This window comes from Bombina bombina, chromosome 2, assembly GCF_027579735.1.
Source record: "Bombina bombina isolate aBomBom1 chromosome 2, aBomBom1.pri, whole genome shotgun sequence".
Taxonomy (NCBI): domain Eukaryota; kingdom Metazoa; phylum Chordata; class Amphibia; order Anura; family Bombinatoridae; genus Bombina; species Bombina bombina.
The window spans coordinates 351,948,856-351,974,452 of NC_069500.1; the positions used below are offsets into that span (position 1 = coordinate 351,948,856).

Genomic DNA, 25,597 nt, shown 5'->3' on the forward strand with positions numbered 1-25,597 from the left:
GTAACGGATCCTATAGGGGGCAGACTTTCATTCTTCGCCCGGGCGTGGGCAAGAGATGCCCAGGATCCCTAGGCATTGGAATTTATATCCCAAAGATATTTTCTGGATTTCAAAGATTCCCCCCCCAAAAAAGAGGGGAGATTTCGCCTTTCACAATTATCTGCAAACCAGATAAAGAAGGAGGCATTCTTACATTGTGTACGAGATCCATCCAGTTCCAAGAGAGGAACAGGGACAGTGTTTTTACTCAAATCTGTTTGTGGTTCCCAAGGTGAGGGAACCTTCAGACCTATTTTGGATCTAAAGATCTTAAACAAATTCCTCAGAATTCCGTCATTTAAGATGGAAAATATTCGTACCATCTTAACTATGATCCAGGAGAGTCAATAGAGGACTACAATGGATTTGAAGGATGCTTATCCTCACATTGTGATGCATAAAGATCACCTTCGTTTTTCAGGTTTGCCTTTCTAGACAGGCATTACCAGTTTGTAGCTCTTTCCTTTGGGATATCTACAGCCCCAAGAATCTTTATGGAGGTTCTGGGGTCGCTTTGGCGGTCCTTAGGCCGCGGGGCATAGAAGTGGCCCCTTAGTTAGACGACATCCTGATACAGGCGTCAAACATCCAAACTGCCAAGTCTCATACGGACGTAGTACTGGCATTTCTGAGATCAAATGGGTGGAAAGTGAACAAGGAAAGAGTTCTCTATCCCCAATCTCAAGGTTTTCCCTCCTAGGGACTCTGATAGATTCTGTAGAAATGAAAATTTACCTGACAGAGTCCAGGTTGTCAAAGTTTCTAAATTTCTGCCGTGTTTTTCATCCCATCCGCGCCCTTCGGTGGCTCAGTACATGAATGAAATCGGCTTAATAGGTAGCGGCAAGGGACATAGTACCGTTTGCACGTCTACATTTCAGACCGCTGCAACTATGCATGCTCAGTCAGAGGAACGGGGATTACACAGATTTGTCCCCCTGTTGAACCTGGACCAAGAGACCAGAGATTCTCTTCTCTGGTGACTATGTCGGGTCCATCTGTCCAAGGGTATGACCTTCCGCAGGTCAGATGGGACAATTGTTACAATGGATGCCAGCCTTTTAGGTTGGGATGCAGTCTGGAACTCCCTGAAGGCTCAGGGATAGTGGACTTAGGAGGAGACCCTCCTTCTAATAAATATTCTGGGAGTGATATTCCATGCTCTTCAGACTTGGCCTCAGTTAGCAACTCTGAGGTACATCATACTCAGTCGGACAATATACACGACTGTGGCTTACATCAGCCATCAAGGGGGAACAGAAGTTCCCTAGTGATGTTAGAAGTCTTACAATAATTCACTGGACAGAGACTCACTCTTGTCTATCAGCTATCCATATCCCAGGTGTTGAGAACTGGGAGGTGGATTTTCTAAGTCGTCAGACTTTTCTTCCGGGGGAGTGGGATTTCCTTCGGAGGTCAAGACCAAGCAGGACCTGGTATGCAGATCTGGTGGACATGTCATCTTTTCCATCACGGTCTCTGCTTCTGAGACAGGTCCCTCTACCTCAGGGTCCTTTCAACCATCTAAATAGAATCAATCTGAGATGGACTGCCTGGAGACTGAACGCTTGATGTTATCAAAGCATGGCTTCTCCGAGTCAGTCATTGATACCTTAATACAGACATGAAAGCCTGTCTCTAGGAAAATTGAACATAGATATGTTGTGAATATCTGATTGTTATGAATCCAAGGGTTACTCATGGAGTAAAGCCTGGATTCCCAGGATATTATCTTTTCTCCAAGATGTTTTTGAGAAAAGGTTTGTCAGCTAATTCCTTAAAAGGGACAGATTTTTACTCTGTCTATTTTTTTGCACCAGCGTCTGGCAGGTATTCTAGACGTTCAGGCATTTGGTCAGGCTTTGGTTAGATCCAAGCCTGTATTTAAAACTGTTGCTCCACCATGGAGCTTAAACCTGGTTCTTAAGGCTCTTCAAGAAGTTCCGTTTGAACCTTTTTTGTTCCATAGATATCAATCTTTATCTTGGAAAGTTCCTTTTGGGTAGCTATTTCCTCGACTCGTAGAGTCTCCAAGTTATCTGTGTTACAATGTGATTCTCCTTATCTGGTCCTTCGTACGGATAAGGTAGTCCTGCGTACCAACCTGGGTTTTTTCCTAAGGTGGTATCTAACAAGAACATCACTCAAGAGATAGTTGTTCCATGCTTGTATCCTAATCCTTCTTCAAAGAAGGAACGTCTATTAGACAATATTGGACGTGGTTTGTGCTTTAAAGTTTTACTTACAAGCTACTACAGTTTTCATCAAACGTTCACCTTGTTTGTTGTCTATTCTGGACAGAGGAGAGGTCAAAAGACTTCAGCAGCCTCTCTGTCTTTTTGGTTAAAAAGCATAATTTAGCTTATGAGACTGCTGGACAGCAGCCTCCTGAAGGGATTGCGGCTCATTCTACTAGAGCTGTGGTTTTCACTTGGGCCTTTTTTAAATGTGGCTTCTGTTGAACAGATTTACAAGACGGAGTCTTGGTCTGCGCTTCATACTTTTTCAAATTTAACAAATTTGATACCTTGCTTCTTCGGAGGCTATTTTTGGGAGAAAGGTTTTTTTTTACAGGCAGTAGTAACTTCCGTTTAAGTGCCTGCCTTGTCCCGCCCATCATCCGTGTACTTTAGCTTTGGGATTGGTATTCCATAAGTAATGGATGATCCGTGGACTGGATACATTTAACAAGAGAAAACATAATTTATACTTACCTGATAAATTTATTTCTCTTGTAGTGTATCCAGTCCACGGCCCGCCCTGTCACTTTAAGGCAGGTAATTTTTTCATTTGAACTACAGTCACCACTGCACCCTATGGTTTTTCCTTTCTCTGCATGTTTTCGGTCGAATGACTGAATATGGCAGTTAGGGGAGGAGCTATATAGCAGCTTTGCTGTGGGTGGACTCTTGCAACTTCCTGTTGGGAAGGAGAATATATTCCATAAGTAATGGATGATCCGTGGACTGGATACACTACAAGAGAAATAAATTTATCAGGTAAGCATAAATTATGTTTTATATTGTAGCTATATTAGGATTTATTTTACAGGTAAGTATTTAGCTTTAAATAGGAATAATTTATTTAATAAGAGTTAATTAATTTCGTTAGATTTAAATTATATTTAATTTAGGGGGGTGTTATTGTTAGGGTTAGACTTAGCTTTAGGGGTTAATACATTTATTAGAATAGCGGTGTGCTCCAGTCGGCAGATTAGGGGTTAATGTTTGAAGTTAGGTGTCGGCGATGTTAGGGAGGGCAGATTAGGGGTTAATACTATTTATTATAGGGTTAGTGAGGCGGATTAGGGGTTAATAACTTTATTATAATAGCGGTGCGGTGCGGTCGGCAGATTAGGGGTTAATAAGTGTAGGCAGGTGGAGGCGACGTTGTGGGGGCAGATTAGGGGTAAATAAATATAATATAGGGGTCGGCGGTGTTAGGGGCAGCAGATTAGGGGTACATAGGGATAATGTAAGTAGCGGCGGTTTACGGAGCGGCAGATTAGGGGTTAATAATAATATGCAGGGGTCAGCGATAGCGGGGGCGGCAGATTAGGGGTTAATAAGTGTAAGGTTAGGGGTCTTTAGACTTGGGGTACATGTTAGAGTGTTAGGTGCAGACGTAGGAAGTGTTTCCCCATAGCAAACAATGGGGCTGCGTTAGGAGCTGAACGCGGCTTTTTTGCAGGTGTTAGGTTTTTTTTTCAGCTCAAACAGCCCCATTGTTTCCTATGGGGGAATCGTGCACGAGCACGTTTTTGAGGCTGGCCGCGTCCGTAAGCAACTCTGGTATCGAGAGTTGCAGTTGCGTTAAATATGCTCTACGCTCCTTTTTTGGAGCCTAACGCAGCCATTCTGTGGACTCTCAATACCAGAGTTATTTTAAAGGTGCGGCCAGAAAAAAGCCAGCGTTAGCTACGCGGGTCGTTACCGACAAAACTCTAAATCTAGCCGTATGACTGCAGGTTCTCACAAGAGAACCTGCAGTCAGTATTTATTAAGCAGCGGTCATCAGACCTCTGCTTTCTAGACTCTTCTCCACCTCTTAGTTGGAGAATTTCAATTGGACGAGACCGGGGAGTTTGGCAGCTCCTGCCCGCGTGTGATTGTGTTATAACTTTATTTCTTGTTTGAGTGTTCACTATACTCAGTGAAACATACAGGGTTTCTCATAGCAATCAATATGGAATCTCACAATAAAGTATGTGTAGTGTAACAGAGTGGTTAACGAATTAAGACTTTTGCTATGTTAACCTATCTGTAATTAATATTTGCCAGATAGTTAGTTTGAACTACAGACACTGTAGTCTGCAGGGAACTAATAAGGCAGGTGTAAAGATCAGGTTCACGCAACAATACAGTCCTGAGATTCAGTGAAATATAGTACTAGGTAGATAATGTAGACAATGTAGCTTTAGGTAATCATGCAGAAGTATTGGTAAATATACGACCTGTAAGTCAGTCCTGTAAGCAAAGGTCTGCAGAGTTAATGTGGAGCAGCGGAAGGTTGCGGCTTGCAGCGTGGAGCTGTGAGAGATGCTTCCAGGCGGTAGCTGATGACGTCAGCGGTAAGCAGCCGATTCTCGTCTGAGACAAGCTGAGAGTAGAGGCTGCGGTTAGGAGATAGAGCGAGAGTGCCGCTCAGAGATGCTGGGGAAAATAGGAGGAGCCGAATTGGCTCAGCTTCACACACGCTAGGGTGAGTATTGCAGATAATCCAGCATAGAAGAGAGGCAAAGGTGTGCCTTAAATAGGCAGGTAATTTAATTAAAGGGCCAGTGAGCAGAGGAAAAAGGAAGAATCTGACATATCCCCCCCCCAAGAACACCCACAGCGAGGGTTCTAAGGACAGGGTCTTTCCGGATTACGGCGATGGAAAAGTGAAACACACCTGGGGGCCGAAACTGAAGTAGCAGGTTCCCAGGAATCCTCAGAATGATCATACCCTTTCCATTGTACTAGATATTCCAGAACACACCTTCGCCGCCTGGAGTCAAGAATAGCTTCTACCTCGTATTCCAAATCCTGGGAAAGAGCATGGGTAACTGAATCCACAGCAAATCTGTTGGAGAGACAGGGCTTAACCAAGGAGACGTGGAAAGTCGGGTGTATCCTATATGAGTCAGGAAGTTGTAGAGTGACAGTGGCCGGATTCCTAACGGCAATAATAGGAAAAGGTCCTATAAAGAGCCTACTCATTTTCTTGGAGGGTGTATGTAAGCGCAAATTCTTGGTTGACAACCAGACCAGTTGTCCAACCTGGTAGACAGGTTGGGGCTTATGCCGTAAGTCATAATAACGTTTATTGGAGGCTTGTGCATGTTTTATGTTGTCCTGAGCAACAGACAAGGTCTGGGAGATGTCATTCACAGTGTCGTTGACTTTAGGACATGGAGATGGTGAATAAGGAAGGAAGCTGATTCTAGGATGGAGTCCATGGTTGAGAAAGAAAGGGCTAAACCCAGTTGAGGAATTCTTGGCATTATTGTAGGCGAATTCTGCCAGAGCGAGATGGTCAGCCCATTGATCCTGTTGGTTAGAGCAAAAACAGCGGAGGTACTGCTCCAACCACTGATTGGTGCGCTCTGCCTGTCCATTCGTTTGTGGATGATATGAAGTTGTGAGCTTTTGAGTAACATGCAAAGATTGACATAGATGTCTCCAAAAACGAGAGGTGAATTGCGATCCTCTGTCCGAAAGGAGTACCATAGGTAACCCGTGTAACCTAACCACGTTCCTGATAAACATGTCGCAAGTTTGTTGGGCAGTGGGTACAACCTATAGCTGGTATGAAATGTGCCATTTTTGTTAGCAAATCAACTACTACAAAAATGGAGGAGTAGGATGAAGATCTTGGTAGATCGACAATAAAATCCATTGCGAGATGAGACCAAGGGGTATCTGGAACTGGATATGGTTGTAGAAGTCCCATCGGAGATTGATGCATTGGTTTACAGGTGGCACAAATGCCACATTTGGATATATAGTCTTCTACGGAAGAGAGCATAGTTGGCCACCAGTAATTACGTTGAAGCAGCTCTAGAGTTTTTTGTATGCCCAAATGTCCCGTGAGTGGGGAATCATGATGTGTTCGTAGAAGAGAAAATCTATACTGAGGTGGTACGTATAAATGTTTACCATGGAAATATAAACCGTCTGGATTTCTTTGCAGAAGATGAGTTGGTTTTGTGGAATCCTGAATTTGATCTCTCTGAAACTGAGGGTCGTTATGGACGAGTAGCCCTACAAATTTTGAAGAGGGTATAACTGTAGATGGGGTTTCCAAGTTAAGAGGTCTAGTATCTCTGCGGGAGAGAGCGTCTGCTTTGCCGTTTCGGCTTCCAGGTCTGTAGGTGATGAGATAGTTGAAACGTGAGAAATAGAGGTTCCAGCGAAGTTGTCTGGAAGAGAGAGTCCTACTTTGCTGTAAATATTGTAGATTTTTGTGATCTGTAATAACGATAATGGGGTGCAAAGCTCCCTCTAAGAGATGTCGCCATTGCTCGAATGCAGTTTTGATGGCCAGCAATTCCTTTTCCCCTATGGGGTAATTTCGTTTGGCTGGTAGCATGAGCCTGGAAAGGTAGGCGACAGGATGCATCACATCAGTAAGGGATTGTTTCTGTGACAACACTGCTCCCAGAGCATAATCCGACGCATCAACCTCTACAATAAACTGTAAATCTGGGTCAGGGAAGTTAAGTATAGGTGCTGTGGTGAAGTCATTCTTTAACTGTTGGAAAACCCTCTGACAGTCAGTTGTCCAATTAAAAGTGTTTGTGTGTTTAGTTAAATCAGTAAGGGGTTTAGCAGTCTGGGCGAAATTACGAATTAACTTTCGATAGAAATTCGCAAAACCAAGGAATCTTTGTACTTGTTTGCGATTTTTTGGGGTAGGCCACTGAGTGATAGCATGGATCTTAGAGTCATCCATCTTAATTCCAGTGTTTGAGATAATGTAGCCCAAGAATGTGACTTGACTACAATGAAATTCACACTTTTCTAATTTAGCGTATAACTTATGTTGACAAAGTCTTGCTAATACTGTTCTTACGTGGGTCACATGTTGTTGTTGTGTATCAGAATAGATTAAGATGTCGTCAAGATAAACTACTATGAAGGTGTCCAAGATGTCTTTAAAAATGTCATTTATGAAACATTGGAATGTAGCTGGAGCGTTACATAACCCGAAAGGCATAACAGTATACTCATAAAGGCCATAACGAGTTCTGAAAGCTGTTAACCATTCATCTCCAGCTCTCATTCTTATGAGATTGTAAGCACCCCTGAGGTCCAATTTTGTGAAGACTTTGGCAGTGCGCAATCTTTCTATCAACTCAGGGATGAGGGGTAATGGGTAGCGATTTTTCTTAGTACGTTTGTTTAACTCCCTGTAGTCAATAATTGGTCTGAGTGACAGATCTTTGTTTTTAACAAAAAATATACCTGCACCAGCAGGGGAGGTGGATGGTCTAATAAAGCCCTTTGCTAGATTTTCCTGTAAATATAATTTTAAGTGATCTAGTTCGGGTTTAGATAGGGGGTATATGTGTCCCACTGGTATTGTGGAGCCGGGTAAGAGGTCGATAGGACAGTCATAAGTCCTGTGTGGTGGAAGTGTCTGTGCATCAGTTTTGTTAAATACGTCCTGAAAGTCTATGTATTCGGATGGCAACTGAGAAGTGGATGAGAGAAGAATGTTATTGAGAGGGAAACAAGTCTGAGAGCAGTAAGGTGAAGTTAGGTCTATAGTCAATTTGTGCCAGTCAAAGACAGGTTTATGGATTTGTAGCCATGTAAGACCTAATATAACAGGATAGAGAGGACTAGGTATAATGTCAAAGCTGATAGATTCTCTATGTCCTGAAGAAGTGCACATAAGTAAGGGAGTAGTTTCAAGAGTCACAGGACCAAAGGATAAGGAAGACCCATCAACCAAATTTATAGAAACAGGAGACATTTTTGCTTGTGAGGGTATTTTATTACTATTTACAAAATCACAATCAATGTAATTTCCTGAAGCGCCTGTATCAATGATCGCATCAATCTTTAAGCAGTGCAGATCCCACTGTAAAGTAAAGGACATAGAAATATGTGGTTGTTTTGGTCTGTTTAATGATAGGCTAAGAAATGTTGAAGAAGTCTTACCGTTTTTTGTCTTTTTTAAGAGAGGACATGCTGTTACATCATGCTCAGGGGCAGCGCAGTACATACACAAACGATGAGTGCGTCTTCTGCCTTTCTCCTCAGGGGATAGAGGACCTCTGATGAATCCAATATCCATTGGAGTCTCAGTTTCCCTAAAGGGTACTGGAGGAGTACTCTGTCGTTTGTATGGAGTTGGAGTGTTAGCCCTTTCTTGTTTACGTTCCCGTATACGCCTATCAATTGTAGTGCAATGAGTGAAGAGATCCTCCAAACGCTCTGGTACGCCAGTACGGGAGAGCTCATCTTTGATGTCTTCGGAGAGCCCGATCCTGAACTGGTGTCTAAGCGAGGGCTCATTCCACTTCGATTCGATTGCATAGATTTTAAATTGTGATATATAACTTTCCACAGGTTGCCTGCCCTGTCTCAAAGCCCTGAGAGAGGTTTCGGCTGATTCCTGTTTAAAAGGATCTTCGTATAGTGAGGATAAAGCCTTTAGAAAATCCTGTATAGAGTTTAGAATGGGATTCTGGTTTTCGAACAAACTATCTGCCCAAACACGGGGTTCACCCCTTAAATAAGAGATAGTCGTCAACACTTTAATTCTATCAGTGCTATAAGTTCTGGGTTTCAGTTCAAACATCAAAAGACAAGCATTTCTAAATTCCTTAAACATTGCCCTATTACCACTGAACGTGTCAGGAAAAGACACCTGTGGTTCTGGAAGTACATCTGAATGTGCAGTTTTAGCAGAATACATATCTCTAAGGCAATCCTTGAGAACCTGATTTTCAGTTTGTACTTCCCTGAGTGTTAAATTTACAGAATCCATACGTTGAGTTAAAGTGGCAATTTGGTTTGCAATCTCTGTCATATCCATAGTGCTATACCTGTATTTAGAGGCTGGATTATACTGTTATAACTTTATTTCTTGTTTGAGAGTTCACTATACTCAGTGAAACATACAGGGTTTCTCATAGCAATCAATATGGAATCTCACAATAAAGTATGTGTAGTGTAACAGAGTGGTTAACGAATTAAGACTTTTGCTATGTTAACCTATCTGTAATTAATATTTGCCAGATAGTTAGTTTGAACTACAGACACTGTAGTCTGCAGGGAACTAATAAGGCAGGTGTAAAGATCAGGTTCACGCAACAATACAGTCCTGAGATTCAGTGAAATATAGTACTAGGTAGATAATGTAGACAATGTAGCTTTAGGTAATCATGCAGAAGTATTGGTAAATATACGACCTGTAAGTCAGTCCTGTAAGCAAAGGTTTGCAGAGTTAATGTGGAGCAGCGGAAGGTTGCGGCTTGCAGCGTGGAGCTGTGAGAGATGCTTCCAGGCGGTAGCTGATGACGTCAGCGGTAAGCAGCCGATTCTCGTCTGAGACAAGCTGAGAGTAGAGGCTGCGGTTAGGAGATAGAGCGAGAGTGCCGCTCAGAGATGCTGGGGAAAATAGGAGGAGCCGGATTGGCTCAGCTTCACACACGCTAGGGTGAGTATTGCAGATAATCCAGCATAGAAGAGAGGCAAAGGTGTGCCTTAAATAGGCAGGTAATTTAATTAAAGGGCCAGTGAGCAGAGGAAAAAGGAAGAATCTGACAGATTGGCTGGGAGCGGGCAGAGGGTGGTGTTGCATGCAAGCACAAATTAGCGCATAGGTTCAATGTTGGATACCGCTAGCAGATTGTAGCCCGCCGGAGGCGAGCAGGGGCGCATATGTACGCCCCTGTCCACCATGGCTTGATAAATCGAGCCCAAAATGTGTAATTTGACAAAATCAGTCATTCCTCTAGGCTAGGTTAGGAGAAGTCATGAGATCTTTGCTTATTAAGCTCATCCCATAGTCACACTGAGCTCCCACAGCTATGGTGTAGAGCAGTGTTTCTTAACCATGGTCCTCAAGTACCCCTGGTTATTAATCAGCTGATTATTTCACCTGTGCTCTAGTTCACCTATATGAAAAACTAGCCTGTTGGGGGTACTTGAGGACACTACAGTAGAGGCAGAGGCAACTCAACTGTGTGTCAATTTGCAAGGGACTTATTGTTTAATGAGTACAAACGTAATAACAGGTCTTTGATACACTTCTTTGGTATGAGCATCTAGTGTGTATGTTTACATTCACTAAAGATTTTATAAGACCAATGCCAAGTATTAGAAGACCAAAAACCCTTCCCCCTTTTTTAAATAGCGTCTTTTTTAACATGTGAATGCCAACAGTCCATGGTATGAGATTTTTGTTTTCTTAATACTTTCTGTTCTGCTCTTGATAACCCACAAGACATGACAGGCACAATGTCTGAAAATCACTCAAATATATTTTGGAACAGAGCATAAATCTTTGCGTGTTCAGGCCAAGATAATTATTCTGCCCCACTCATTGGTCTACACAATATAAACCTACTAGTCCTAAAGCCCGTTCACATGGGCCATTTTTTGCAGTACAGCGGTCCTACCCCTTGCGCTCTCTCCCTCCCCCTCTCTTTTGCTCTCTCTTTCTCCCCCTTCTCTCCCCCCCTCTCCCCGCCTCTCCCCCTCTCTATCTACCCCTCTCCCTCTCCCCCCTCTCTCTATTCCCCCCTCTCTTTCTCTCCCCCTCTTTCTCTCCCCTCTCTCTCCCCTCCTCTCCCCCCTCTCTCTCCCTCCCTCTCTCCCCCCTCTCTCTCCCCCCTCTCTCCCCCCTCCTCTCCCCCCCCTCCTCTCCCCCCTCTCTCCCCTCCTCCTCTCCCCCCCTCTCCCCCCCCTCTCTCTCCCCCCCTCTTCTTTTGCTCTCTCTCCTGCCCTATCTTTTCCTCTCTTTTTCTCCCCCCCTCTCTCTCTCCTCTACCCCTCCCCTCTCTCTCCCCCCTTCCCTCTCCCCCCTTCTCTCTCCCCCCTCCTCTCTCTCCCCCCTCTCTATCTCTCTCTCTCTCTCTCTCCTATCTCTCTCTCTCCTCTCTTTCATCTTTCTCTCTCTCCCCTATCTCTCTCTTTCTCTCTCTCTCATCTCTCTCCCCTCTCTCTCTCCCCCCTCTCTCTCTCCCCTCTCTCTCTCTCATCTCTCTCCCCTCTCTCTCTCCCCTCTCTTTCCACTCTCTCTCCCATCTCTCCCTCTCTCTCTCCCCCCTCTCTCTCCCTCTCTCTCTCTCTCTCTCTCCCCCCTCTCTCTCCCTCTCTCTCTCTCTCTCTCTCTCTCTCTCTCCCCTCTCTCTCCAATCTCTCTCCCATCTCTCCCTCTCCCCCCTCTCTCTCTCTCCCCCCCCTCTCTCCCCTCTCTCTCCCCCTCTCTCCCCTCTCTCTCTCCAATCTCTCTCCCATCTCTCCCCCCTCTCTCTCTCTCCCAACCTCTCTCTCCTCTCTCTCTCTCTCTCTCTCTCCCATCTCTCCCCCCCTCTCTCTCATATATTTTGTTCTCTCCCCCTCTTTCTATCTCTCCCCCCTCTCTATCTCTCTCCCCTCTATATCGCGTTGATGACCGTGACTGGCCCCGCCCCCTTCATGATTGGCCTCGCCCCCTTCACGTCTGGCCACGCCCCCGCTCACGCACGCACCCAGTTAGCTGCAGAGAGGGCCCTAAAGTAACCTGACAGGTGTCACTGCGCACTTCATGGTGAACTCCACAGGTCAGGCAGGTCTCACGCGCTGCTGCACAGCTGATGCAGAGAGATGCCTCGCGACAGCCACCGTTCCTCGCGCAAACCCTGCACAGCTGATGATCCAGCTGTCTCACGCGCTGCTGCCTAAAGCCTTCTCAGCTGTGCGCTGCTGCACGGAGGTGCGCGTGCGAGGAGGTCAATCTAAGGCCAAGTGTGTTTGTCTCTACTGCGCATGACGGCTTCAGACAAACACACTTGGCCTTTTATAATATAGGATTTGCTTCTTGGCCAACGTTACGAAATGTGGACAAAATATTTATTGAGTTGTGGTTCCAGCATAATATTTTTTTGACAAGCTGTGTACACTTTTATTTATAAAAATATAATTAGAAATAACCTTATGTACCGTGGCCTAGATTCTATACAAACCAGTGTTGTTAATGAAAACCCTTTAAAGGACCAGTCAACTTAGTAGATTTGCATAATTAACAAATGCAAGATAACAAGACAATGCAATAGCACTTAGTCTGAACTTAAAATGAGTAGTAGATTTTTTTTCTGACAATTTTAAAAGTTATGTCTTTTTCCACTCCCTCTGTACCATGTGACAGCCATCACCCAATCACAAATGCATACACGTACCATGTGACAGCCATCAGCCATTCACAAATTCATACATACTTATTCTTGCACATGCTCAGTAGGAGCTGGTGACTCAAAAAGTTTAATTATAAAAAGACTGTGCCCATTTAGTTAATGGAAGTAAATTGGAAAGTTGTTTAAAATGGCATACTGTATCTGAATCATTAAAGTTTAATTTTGATTGAGTGTCCCTTTAAATAACGTTAGACCAGCCATCACACTTCAGTCACTCAAAATCTCAGCAGCCTTGTGGCAGTTCCCAAGTACTAGCATTTCTATGGGAGTCACTATAACACGATTACAAAAGTACTTTAAGACTGCCACTATTATGTGCTGTAGGCCACGATTCAACCCCTAATTAAAACCCTTAAATTGTTTTAAAAAAATAATAAGGTAACAATATACTATTTAAAAAGTTATCATTATTGATTTTATTTTTTTTATTATTTGTTTAAGGGTCCCAGGTATTGGAAAGGACATTGACAAGGTACCTGGGCTTGTCCCATTTGGCCACATGTGGTAACTAACCTTTCCATTTTTGCTTTTAAATCTTAGCTGAGAGCTTGTAAGTGAGTGCTGGGTTTTCTCTGTGTGTTGTATTAATTTGTTTTGTAATTTTCCCTATGGGTCTTGCACCGAGACCTGTCTGGGGTTAACTGCCTGTGACTCTGGGGACAGCACAGCTTCCTGTGAGTGCCAGTGTCACCCAGGGCTGAGCATGTTGCAGGGTCATGGGATGTGTACCCGGTCCGGTATGAGAGTGCAGTTCCCTTCCGTGTTTTGTATATGTCTAGGGTGATTACATATGCCTGTGCACCCTTCCCTTGTTCCCAGTTTGTTTGGATTTGAGAGCTTGCATTGTGTGTGTGGCTGTTTTAGGGTCCCAGGTATTGGAAAGGACCTTGACGAGGTACCTGGACTCGTCCCATTTGGCCAGATGCGTTAATTAACCTTTCCATTTTTGCTTTTAAATCTTAGCTGAGAGCTTGTAAGTGAGTGCTGGGTTTTCTCTGTGTGTTGTATTAATTTGTTTTGTAATTTTCCCTATGGTTCTTGCACCCAGACCTGTCTGGGGTTAACTGCCTGTGACTCTGGGGACAGCACAGCTTCCTGTGAGTGCCAGTGTCACCCAGGGCTGAGCATGTTGCAGGGTCATAGGATGTGTACCCGGTCCGGTATGAGAGTGCAGTTCCCTTCCGTGTTTTGTATATGTCTAGGGTGATTACATATGCCTGTGTACCCTTCCCTTGTTCCCAGTTTGGATTTGAGAGCTTGCATTGTGTGGCTGTTTTAGGGTCCCAGGTATTGGAAAGGACCTTGACGAGGTACCTGGGCTTGTCCCATTTGGCCAGATGCGGTAACTAACCTTTCCATTTTTGCTTTTAAATCTTAGCTGAGAGCTTGTGAGTGCTGGGTTTTCTCTGTTGGTTGTATTAATTTCTTTTGTAATTTTCCCTAAGGTTCTTGCACCCAGACCTGTCTGGGGTTAACTGCCTGTGACTCTGGGAACAGCACAGCTTCCTGTGAGTGCCAGTGAAACCCAGGGTTGAGCATGTTGCAGGGTCATGGGATGTGTACACGGTCCGGTATCAGAGTGCAGTTCCCTTCCGTGTTTTGTATATGTCTAGGGTGATTACATATGCCTGTGTACCCTTCCCTTGTTCCCAGTTTGTTTGGATTTGAGAGCTTGCATTGTGTGGCTGTTTTAGGGTCCCAGGTATTGGAAAGGACCTTGACGAGGTACCTGGGCTTGTCCCATTTGGCCAGATGCAGTAACTAACCTTTCCATTTTTGCTTTTAAATCTTAGCTGAGAGCTTGTAAGTGAGTGCTGGGTTTTCTCTGTGTGTTGTATTAATTTGTTTTGTAATTTTCCCTATGGTTCTTGCACCCAGACCTGTCTGGGGTTAACTGCCTGTGACTCTGGGGACAGCACAGCTTCCTGTGAGTGCCAGTGGCACCCAGGGCTGAGCATGTTGCAGGGTCATGGGAGGTGTACCCGGTCCGGTATGAGAGAGCAGTTCCCTTCCGTGTTTTGTATATGTCTAGGGTGATTACATATGCCTGTGTACCCTTCCCTTGTTCCCAGTTTGTTTGGATTTGAGAGCTTGCATTGTGTGGCTGTTTTAGGGTCCCAGGTATTGGAAAGGACCTTGACGAGGTACCTGGGATTGTCCCATTTGGCCAGATGCGGTAACTAACCTTTTCATTTTTGCTTTTAAATCTTAGCTGAGAGCTTGTAAGTGAGTGCTGGGTTTTCTCTGTGTGTTGTATTAATTTGTTTTGTAATTTTCCCTATGGTTCTTGCACCCAGACCTGTCTGGGGTTAACTGCCTGTGACTCTGGGGACAGCACAGCTTCCTGTGAGTGCCAGTGGCACCCAGGGCTGAGCATGTTGCAGGGTCATGGGATGTGTACCCGGTCCGGTATGAGAGTGCAGTTCCCTTCCGTGTTTTGTATATGTCTAGGGTGATTACATATGCCTGTGTACCCTTCCCTTGTTCCCAGTTTGTTTGGATTTGAGAGCTTGCATTGTGTGGCTGTTTTAGGGTCCCAGGTATTTCGAAAGGACCTTGACGAGGTACCTGGGCTTGTCCCATTTGGCCAGATGTGGTGACTAACCTTTCCATTTTTGCTTTTATATATATATATATATATATATATATATATATATATATATATATATATATATACTGTATATATGATTGAAGTGTATTCATCAGACAGCAGTTGTGGGATATATTTGACCAAAATTATAAATCATGCTCTAAAGTGCTGCAAGCCTCGTAGAAAAAGTCTTTAAAATAAGAAGCCTTAACCACCATGTTATCGCATGCCACAAAATAAGTAGTAAAGTAGCATTGTGGATAATTAAACAGCATGCAGTACTTGAAAATATTAAAGCGTTTCCTAATATACGGCTAGATTACAAGTTTTGCGGTAAGAACTGCTCGGTACTAACTTGCAAGTTATTGTCACCGCTCACTTACCTACAGTGCTGGTATTACAGGTTTACAAAACCCGGCGTTAGCAGGCAAGAAGTGAGCGTAGAGCAAAATTGAGCTCCATACCGCACTCCAATGCCAGCGCTGCGGTGAGCTGGTTTTATATACTCATGCACGATTTCCCCATAGACATCAAAAGGGAGAGCCGGCTGAAAAAAAGTCTAACACCTGCTATCAAGGAGCGTAAAGCTCTGTAACGCAGCCCCATTGATTCCTATGGGGAAACTACATTTATGTTTACACTTAACACCCTAACATGAACCCCGAGTCTAAACACCTCTAATCTTACACTTATTAACTCTTCTATATATATATAGATATAGGTATAGATATATATTTTGCATTAACATTATCATATATATATATATATATATATATATTTTCTATGTAAAGAAATAGAAATGTAAGATATGCGTAACGCTCTTCGAGTTTCACAATGTAGGTCTAACGCGGTGTTGGGTTAGCGCACATGAAAACTTAGTTATCTTAAGACGTGATATTAAAGCTTGTAATGCATATTTTACATTCCTATGTTCTTCACATAGATTTTTTTATGCATATATTTCTATATATAATAATATAACAATGGAAGATTTTTACACATCTATCAAATACATTAACCCCTTAACGACCACAGCGTACCCTGTATATCTCTGGTCATTAAGGGATTTTCAGACCATAATAGTGCAGGTCTCGCTGCCATCGGCAGGACCATACTATTATGACCTTCCGCCCTCCTGCAGGTGTCCTAGAATAGTGTGAGACCGTGCTATTAAAAAAACCAAGCGCCATTAAAAGACAAGCATTAAGGGGCTAAATTAAAAAATAACCACAGAAAGATTATTAGAAAGGACATGACAACATTTGTATAAGTGCAGAAGGCTTTTCCGTTTCACAATTTTATGCAACAAAAGCTCACAAGTGCAGTCATGATGTTCCTGCGAGACCCACCCATTTCATTATCCTCTCAAAAATGCTAAAAATAAAACAAAAAAACAGGACATTATAGACAAAATAAATTAGACTACTTTAAAGAAGTTTGAAGAAGCTATAGTGCTATGAATACTATTCTGTACTTGTCTTTTGTTTTTTTTCTAGGGAGGTGATTCATTTTTTGTTTTAACCAACTACATAAAAACAGAAGACCAAGTAGAAGGTGTTTGTCCAGAGGTAAGTTTTTGTAGGTGTAGCTGGGTGGACCATTACAACAGATGTACAGTGAGAAAATACAAATGATATATCATGTGTATCTGTTGTAAGAAACAAAACGCAATATAAATAAAAAAGAGTTTATTTTGTTGCTACCTATCATTCATGTCCAATTCATTACTTGTATTTTCAAGTTGTCAAAGCTCCACTTATTCTGATTGGATAATAGAACTTTATTCTACTGTATACCATTTTCATGAAGTAACGATTTAATGCTTGAGGGGTATTATCTGCAGAAGTGTGTTGTGATTGCGATCACTGGCAAAACAAACTGACAATACCTGACAATCTTTAAAAATTGTTATCAAGGTCACACATTTAAATAACTACAATTTTAATTCATACAAAATATATGGTAAACTTTCAATTTACCTGGACTATAGCATTGTCAACTACTGTCCAGAACACAGAGAATGACCCTAAGAATGCTTCAAAAATAGTAATGGTAATTTATTACTATATAAACCACATTTATGGAGCTCAAGAATGGAGTTAGATTAAAGTGAATTAAATAGTTATACATTTGTCTCTCCTGCAATGAAAGAAGAGAGATGGAATCATAAATGGAAAGACAGGTCCGAGAGACTGTTTCTTTGTCATTTGCATATATTGTACATAATCAGTGGAAATATGAAGTTATCAAAACTAAGGAAGAGGTTATAAAAAGAGCATAACAGGGCAAAGTCTGATTTAAAGTAGCTGAAGAAAATGAGAAGGTACATTTGTAGGATGCAAAAGAGTGTTGACATCTTTCAAGGAAAATAATGTGAGAGCATAAATATAGCACAGGTGGTCTACTTGTGAAATGGAAGAGTTACTCAAGTTAATTTGGACAGTCCACAGTTGCTTAGGAACAGGCAAACTTAGGCCTAGATTTGGAGTTCGGCGGTAGCCGTCAAAACCAGCGTTAGAGGCTCCTAACGCTGGTTTTGGCCGCCCGCTGGTATTTGGAGTCAGTGATTAAAGGGTCTAACGCTCACTTTACAGCCGCGACTTTTCCATACCGCAGATCCCCCTACGCCATTTGCGTAGCCTATATTTTCAATGGGATCTTTCTAACGCTGGTATTTAGAGTCGTTTCTGAAGTGAGCGTTAGAGCTCTAACGACAAAACTCCAGCCGCCTGAAAATAGAAGGAGTTAAGAGCTTTCTGGCTAACGCCGGTTTATAAAGCTCTTAACTACTGTACCCTAAAGTACACTAACACCCATAAACTACAAATCGCCGCCACCTACGTTATCCCTATGTACCCCTAATCTGCTGCCCCTAACATCGCCGACCCCTATATTATATTTATTAACCCCTAATCTGCCCCCCTCAACGTCGCCGACACCTGCCTACACTTATTAACCCCTAATCTACCGAGAGGACCACACCGCTATTCTAATAAATGTATTAACCCCTAAAGCTAAGTCTAACCCTAACACTAACACCCCCCTAAGTTAAATATAATTTTTATCTAACGAAATAAATTAACTCTTATTAAATAACTTATTCCTATTTAAAGCTAAATACTTACCTGTAAAATAAATCCTAATATAGCTACAATATAAATTATAATTATATTATAGCTATTTTAGGATTAATATTTATTTTACAGGCAACTTTGTAATTATTTTAACCAGGTACAATAGCTATTAAATAGTTAAGAACTATTTAATAGTTACCTAGTTAAAATAATAACAAATTTACCTGTAAAATAAATCCTAACCTAAGTTATAATTAAACCTAACACTACCCTATCAATAAAATAATTAAATAAACTACCTACAATTACCTACAATTAACCTAACACTACACTATCAATAAATTAATTAAACACAATTGCTACAAATAAATACAATTAAATAAACTAGCTAAAGTACAAAAAATAAAAAAGAACTAAGTTACAGAAAATAAAAAAATATTTACAAACATAAGAAAAATATTACAACAATTTTAAACTAATTACACCTACTCTAAGCCCCCTAATAAAATAACAAAGCCCCCCAAAATAAAAAATTCCCTACCCTATTCTAAATTAAAAAAGTTACAAGCTCTTTTACCTTACCAGCCCTGAACAGGGCCCTTTGCGGGCCATGCCCCAAGAATTTCAGCTCTTTTGCCTGTAAAAAAAAACATACAATACCCCCCCCCAACATTACAACCCACCACCCACATACCCCTAATCTAACCCAAACCCCCCTTAAATAAACCTAACACTAATCCCCTGAAGATCTTCCTACCTTGTCTTCACCATCCAGGTATCACCGATCCGTCCTGGCTCCAAGATCTTCATCCAACCCAAGCGGGGGTTGGCGATCCATAATCCGGTGCTCCAAAGTCTTCCTCCTATCCGGCAAGAAGAGGACATCCGGACCGGCAAACATCTTCTCCAAGCGGCATCTTCGATCTTCTTCCATCCGGTGCGGAGCGGGTCCATCTTGAAGCAGGCGACGCGGATCCATCCTCTTCTTCCGATGTCTCCCGACTAATGACGGTTCCTTTAAGGGACGTCATCCAAGATGGCGTCCCTCGAATTCCGATTGGCTGATAGGATTCTATCAGCCAATCGGAATTAAGGTAGGAATTTTCTGATTGGCTGATGGAATCAGCCAATCAGAATCAAGTTCAATCCGATTGGCTGATCCAATCAGCCAATCAGATTGAGCTCGCATTCTATTGGCTGTTCCGATCAGCCAATAGAATGCGAGCTCAATCTGATTGGCTGAGCACCGGATTATGGATCGCCAACCCCCGCTTGGGTTGGATGAAGATCTTGGAGCCAGGACGGATCGGTGATACCTGGATGGTGAAGACAAGGTAGGAAGATCTTCAGGGGCTTAGTGTTAGGTTTATTTAAGGGGGGTTTGGGTTAGATTAGGGGTATGTGGGTGGTGGGTTGTAATGTTGGGGGGGGGGTATTGTATGTTTTTTTTTACAGGCAAAAGAGCTGAAATTCTTGGGGCATGCCCCGCAAAGGGCCCTGTTCAGGGCTGGTAAGGTAAAAGAGCTTGTAACTTTTTTAATTTAGAATAGGGTAGGGAATTTTTTATTTTGGGGGGCTTTGTTATTTTATTAGGGGGCTTAGAGTAGGTGTAATTAGTTTAAAATTGTTGTAATATTTTTCTGATGTTTGTAAATATTTTTTTATTTTCTGTAACTTAGTTCTTTTTTATTTTTTGTACTTTAGCTAGTTTATTTAATTATTTTATTGATAGGGTAGTGTTAGGTTTAATTATAACTTAGGTTAGGATTTATTTTACAGGTAAATTTGTTATTATTTTAACTAGGTAACTATTAAATAGTTCTTAACTATTTAATAGCTATTGTACCTGGTTAAAATAATTACAAAGTTGCCTGTAAAATAAATATTAATCCTAAAATAGCTATAATATAATTATAATTTATATTGTAGCTATATTAGGATTTATTTTACAGGTAAGTATTTAGCTTTAAATAGGAATAAGTTATTTAATAAGAGTTAATTTATTTCGTTAGATAAAAATTATATTTAACTTAGGGGGGTGTTAGTGTTAGGGTTAGACTTAGCTTTAGGGGTTAATACATTTATTAGAATAGCGGTGAGCTCCGATCGGAGGTTTAGGGGTTAATAATTGAAGGTAGGTGTCGGCGATGTTAGGGAGGGCAGATTAGGGGTTAATACTATTTATGATAGGGTTAGTGAGGCGGATTAGGGGTTAATAACTTTATTATAGTAGCGCTCAGGTCCGCTCGGCAGATTAGGGGTTAATAAGTGTAGGTAGGTGTCGGCGACGTTGTGGGGGGCAGATTAGGGGTTAATAAATATAACATAGGGGTCGGCGATGTTAGGGCAGCAGATTAGGGGTACATAGGGATAACGTAGGTGGCGGCGTTTTACGGAGCGGCAGATTAGGGGTTAAAAGTGTAATGCAGGGGTCAGCGATAGCGGGGGCGGCAGATTAGGGGTTAATAAGTGTAAGGTTAGGGGTGTTTAGACTCGGGGTACATGTTAGGGTGTTAGGTGCAGACGTAGGAAGTGTTTCCCCATAGGAAACAATGGGGCTGCGTTAGGAGCTGAACGCTGCTTTTTTGCAGGTGTTAGGTTTTTTTTCAGCTCAAACAGTCCCATTGTTTCCTATGGGAGAATCGTGCACGAGCACGTTTTTGAGGCTGGCCGCGTCCGTAAGCAACTCTGGTATCGAGAGTTGCATTTGCGGTAAAAATGCTCTACGCTCCTTTTTTGGAGCCTAACGCAGCATTTGTTTTAACTCTCGATACCAGAGTTAAATTTATGGTGCGGCCAGAAAAAAGCCCGCGGAGCGTTAACAGCCCTTTTACCGCCGAACTCCAAATCTAGGCCTTATTGTTTATAAAGTTTTATTAATATAACAATGTTGTTTAGGCAAAGCTGGGGATTGGTTAGTAAAGGCGTTATCTATTTTTTGTAAACAATAAAAAAAACATATGCCAATGTCGAATCTTTTTCAGTTTCCAAGCCCCAAAACAATTTGCTCTCGAGATGACATTTGTAAAAAAGGCCATGCTGCTCCTCAGAGTAATGGTAAGTGCTAAGATTCCTCTATCTTCTCCCTCCCAATAAATATTTACTTCTCAGTGATGATTTCCACTATGTTTATTAAAGAACCGGTAAATACTGTAGAAATGCATGATAAAAAGACAATGCAATAGCACTTAGAAAACAATCTACTACTCATTTGAAGTTCAGACTGACAAATATAAAAGTTCTGTCTATTTCCATTCCTCCTGTACCATGTGACAGCCATCAGCCAATCACAAATGCATATACATATATTCTGTGAATTCTTACACATGCTCAGTAGGTGTCGTTAACTCAAAAAGTGTAAGGGGGATATTTATCAAAACTATGTTGCATTCGTGGGCGTCAATATCTGAATACGATTTACTTATTTAGCAAAAAAGCCGTCAAAAACACGCGCGTCAAGTACGGTGCGAAGAGTATCGGACTGGTGTTAACTAACAGTCATCGATGTCGCGGCTATTCGGGTTTTCCCAACTTTATTTATACCATTTCATTACTGTCCACGAACAAGCACATTTCTCTTTAGCACATTATTGTATATAGTGTAAATGTATTCTTTTTCTGAGCAGGACTAATTGCGACTATAGCAAGTAGCGACATATTTGGTGCAAAGTGGACCTGAATTATATATATTTTTTAATATTGGACATACATATTTTAGTATGTATATACATATATATATATATATATATATATATATATATGAAACAAAAAAGATTGATGAAGTAAGGACAGAAGCCCCTAATTCACCCCAAGGCGCTACTATATAGAGATTAAAATACCCAGGTGATCTCACCGGGCACCTCTACACACCACCCTAGCTGTAAATGACTTGCAGCCAAATCCTAAAATGTAGAGGAGTCCCTTTACACCTCTAAACCAGTACAAAAATAGAAATAAAAGAGTGCAGGATAGCGCAGGTGGAACAGCTAGTATACACGGATCTAAATAAGGGGCAATGTAATATCATACAAAATATAAAAAATTATTATTATATTATTGCAGAAGGCACTACAAAATAAAATATATCAAATGTATGTATATGTGCAAGGGGTTGAAAAACACATAGTCCCAAAGAAGAATAATAAACAATGAGGTCAAATAAACAATCTTCGTCACTTTCTCCCCTTTTGGATGTACACTTACTTCCAATGCCCTCAATCGTATGAGGTAAGGCTGTAGCAGAATCACAGATGGGCTTAGGCAACTCCCGTGGTATGGATCAGGTAATATAAAGGATCTCTTGAGATTGTAGAATCTTTGTCACACTTAACTCATGTAGAAATCCTGCAAACACTCCAGATACTTGTGCTCTCTTAGTGGATGGAAACTTTCAATTCCGGTAACCATATATGCAGGAAAAAACAAAAAAGCAGAACATAGTGTAAAACCGTTTTAATGTAAATACAAGGCACAACACACTAAATTCCACTCACATTTCAAATCCTCAACAAATGAGGTATGAACACAGCACATAGATAAAATCCACAGCATCCAGTAATACTTTGTGTTAGCAAAAAGTCTCCTAGTAAGCACTTATAGTTCCAGAGTATTAGACAAAAATAGGTCCAATACGCATATGAGAGAAAAAGCCTTTTTCAATAATAAAACCTTACGCGTTTCGAAGGGGTTAATTTGGTATGATTCCCTTCTTCATCAGAGGTAAGTGATATTCATCTAAACTCACCTTAAATAGAGCCCATAATGGTAATCTTGCTACATTCAGAAAACGCTTGTCTGTGTGACACGCAAAGAGCATTTCCGGTCGCAGTGGAACGCATGTCGTCACTTCCGGTCTAGCACATACTTCACTAGAGTACACAGACTTGAATCAGATTAGTTGTCATGGATACTGACAACAAACCGCTCACATCCGCGGCACGAGAAAGGCACTGTGTTGCTAAGGGTGTCAGACAGACAAGCAGGCCAATATTACACATTTGTATGCTAGACTTTATAAAAGAACGCCCCTTTTAAATATTTTCTTTAGTACATGCTGGGTTATAGAGTTAAAAGTTAATTATTAACACTTCATGTAATACGAATAGTAATATTATATTAACAACACATACTAATCCTATGAAACTGTTTTACTAAAAATGTATATAAATGAACCATACTACAATTACAGCAGTATAGACAAAACCACAAAGAATAAGTTAAATTAAAGCATACAATTATTTTTAAAAATAGGTGCTGGAATAGACTGATACCCCTTGCAATGAAAAGTATACGTTGAAAATTATTAAAAAAAAGGAGTATAAATCATGGGAAAAACCGGCGAATTAAGGACTTTAAAAAAGCTCTAAAATACTACCGACACATTTGATATATATATATACATATGTAAAACCAATATTTCATAGAATATTAAAGGGATTATTGTATAATTTCCCTTATACAAGATGGTGACTATTTTGACCTTTTAATACACTTATAGATTGCAAAATGAATAAATCAAATGGTTAATTATAACAATAGTCATAAAAAGTCCATAAAAACTAAAAATTAAAAATTAGTATAACAGCATATACATAGTTCAAATAGGATAATAGGTCCGAACCATTTAAAGGTTATTTTAAAAGAATAATAATAATCATTAAATTTATTCTAAAATATTCATAAAAAACATTTTAAAAATAATGTATTTTAAAAGATATATATATGTAAAAGAAAGAGTAATAAACACTACAGAGGATCTTCCTATAAGGGAAGGGCCATTTTATAAAAAGGCTGCAATGTCTATATCCACATTCAATCCCGCAGGGATTCTCGTATTGAATGCATGAATCCAGAAGGTCTCCCTCTGTCTTAACAGGGTTTCCCTACTACCACCTCTTTTTCCGACAAACACATGCTCTAAGATGGTACCCCTGAGACATTCTGGATTTTTATCGTGTTTCTGTCTATAATGGTCAGATAGATTGTGTGATTTCAGGCCCTCTTTTATATTTGTAACATGCTCATACAACCTTTTCTTATATGGCCTAGTTGTTCTACCTATATATTGAAGATTGCAGCTACATTGGAGCAGATACACTACAAAAGTTGTCTTGCAATTTACCAAATTCTTTATCTTACATTCTTTACCATTCAATGTGGAAAGAATACTTTTTGAGGGTTTGTTTCCATGGTACATATGTTCACATGAAATGCAATTAAGTCTATTGCATTTATAGAACCCAATAGATCCTTTGTTCAACCAGTTTTCCCTACTCCTCCGATCTTTTAGGTGGCTTGGTGCTACAATCGATTTCAAATTTTTATTTCTTTTAAAGATACAATTTGGTTTTTCTCCCTCAAAAGTTCATCTTTCTGTAGGATTTACCAATGTTTTTTTAAGGATCTGTTTGATACCTTCTGATCCCTCATTATATATAGATATAAAACTGATGTTTACATTTCTTTAATTCTTTTCACTTTTCAATATTTCAGAGTTAGTAACTTCCCTTCTAATAGACTTTTCCTCCACTTTTTTGTGGGCCCTATCTATCCATTTTTTCTTATACCCTTTCTCTAAGAATTTTTGGGACAATTTCTTTGATTCTTTTTCATAATCACTAGGATCCATGCAATTCCTTTTTATCCTTTCTAGTTGTCCAACCAGGATATTTCTAATCCAAGAAGGATGGTGTCCACTAGAGGCATGGATGTACCCGTTGCTATCTGTTTCCTTAGTAAATTGTTCTGAATGTAGCAAGATTACCATTATGGGCTCTATTTAAGGTGAGTTTAGATGAATATCACTTACCTCTGATGAAGAAGGGAATCATACCAAATTAACCCCTTCGAAACGTGTAAGGTTTTATCATTGAAAAAGGCTTTTTCTCTCATATGCGTTTTGGACCTATTTTTGTCTAAATACTCTGGAACTATAAGTGCTTACTAGGAGACTTTTTGCTAACACAAAGTATTACTGGATGCTGTGGATTTTATCTATGTGCTGTGTTCATACCTCATTTGTTGAGGATTTGAAATGTGAGTGGAATTTAGTGTGTTGTGCCTTGTATTTACATTAAAACGGTTTTACACTATGTTCTGCTTTTTTGGTTTTTCCTGCATATATGGTTACCGGAATTGAAAGTTTCCATCCACTAAGAGAGCACAAGTATCTGGAGTGCTTGCAGGATTTCTACATGAGTTAAGTGTGACAAAGATTCTAGAATCTAAAGAGATCCTTTATATTACCTGATCCATACCACGGGAGTTGCCTAAGCCCATCTGTGATTCTGCTACAGCCTTACCTCATACGATTGAGGGCATTGGAAGTAAGTGTACATCCAAAAGGGGAGAAAGTGACGAAGATTGTTTATTTGACCTCATTGTTTATTCTTCTTCTTTAGGACTATGTGTTTTTCAACCCCTTGCACATATACATACATTTGATATATTTTATTTTGTAGTGCCTTCTGCAATAATATAATAATAATCTTTTATATTTTG

The 25,597-nt window shown here is 40.9% G+C and overlaps 1 protein-coding gene across 1 annotated transcript in view; it reads left to right on the top strand.

The window, feature by feature from the left end:
* Positions 1–25,597, top strand: part of P2RX7 (purinergic receptor P2X 7) — a 187,085-nt gene that overhangs the window by 8,311 nt on the left and 153,177 nt on the right. The window contains exons 3-4 of the mRNA XM_053699761.1: positions 16,520–16,591; positions 21,082–21,154. Coding sequence (XP_053555736.1) covers positions 16,520–16,591; positions 21,082–21,154 — 145 coding nt within the window. The remainder of the gene's footprint in view (positions 1–16,519; positions 16,592–21,081; positions 21,155–25,597) is intronic.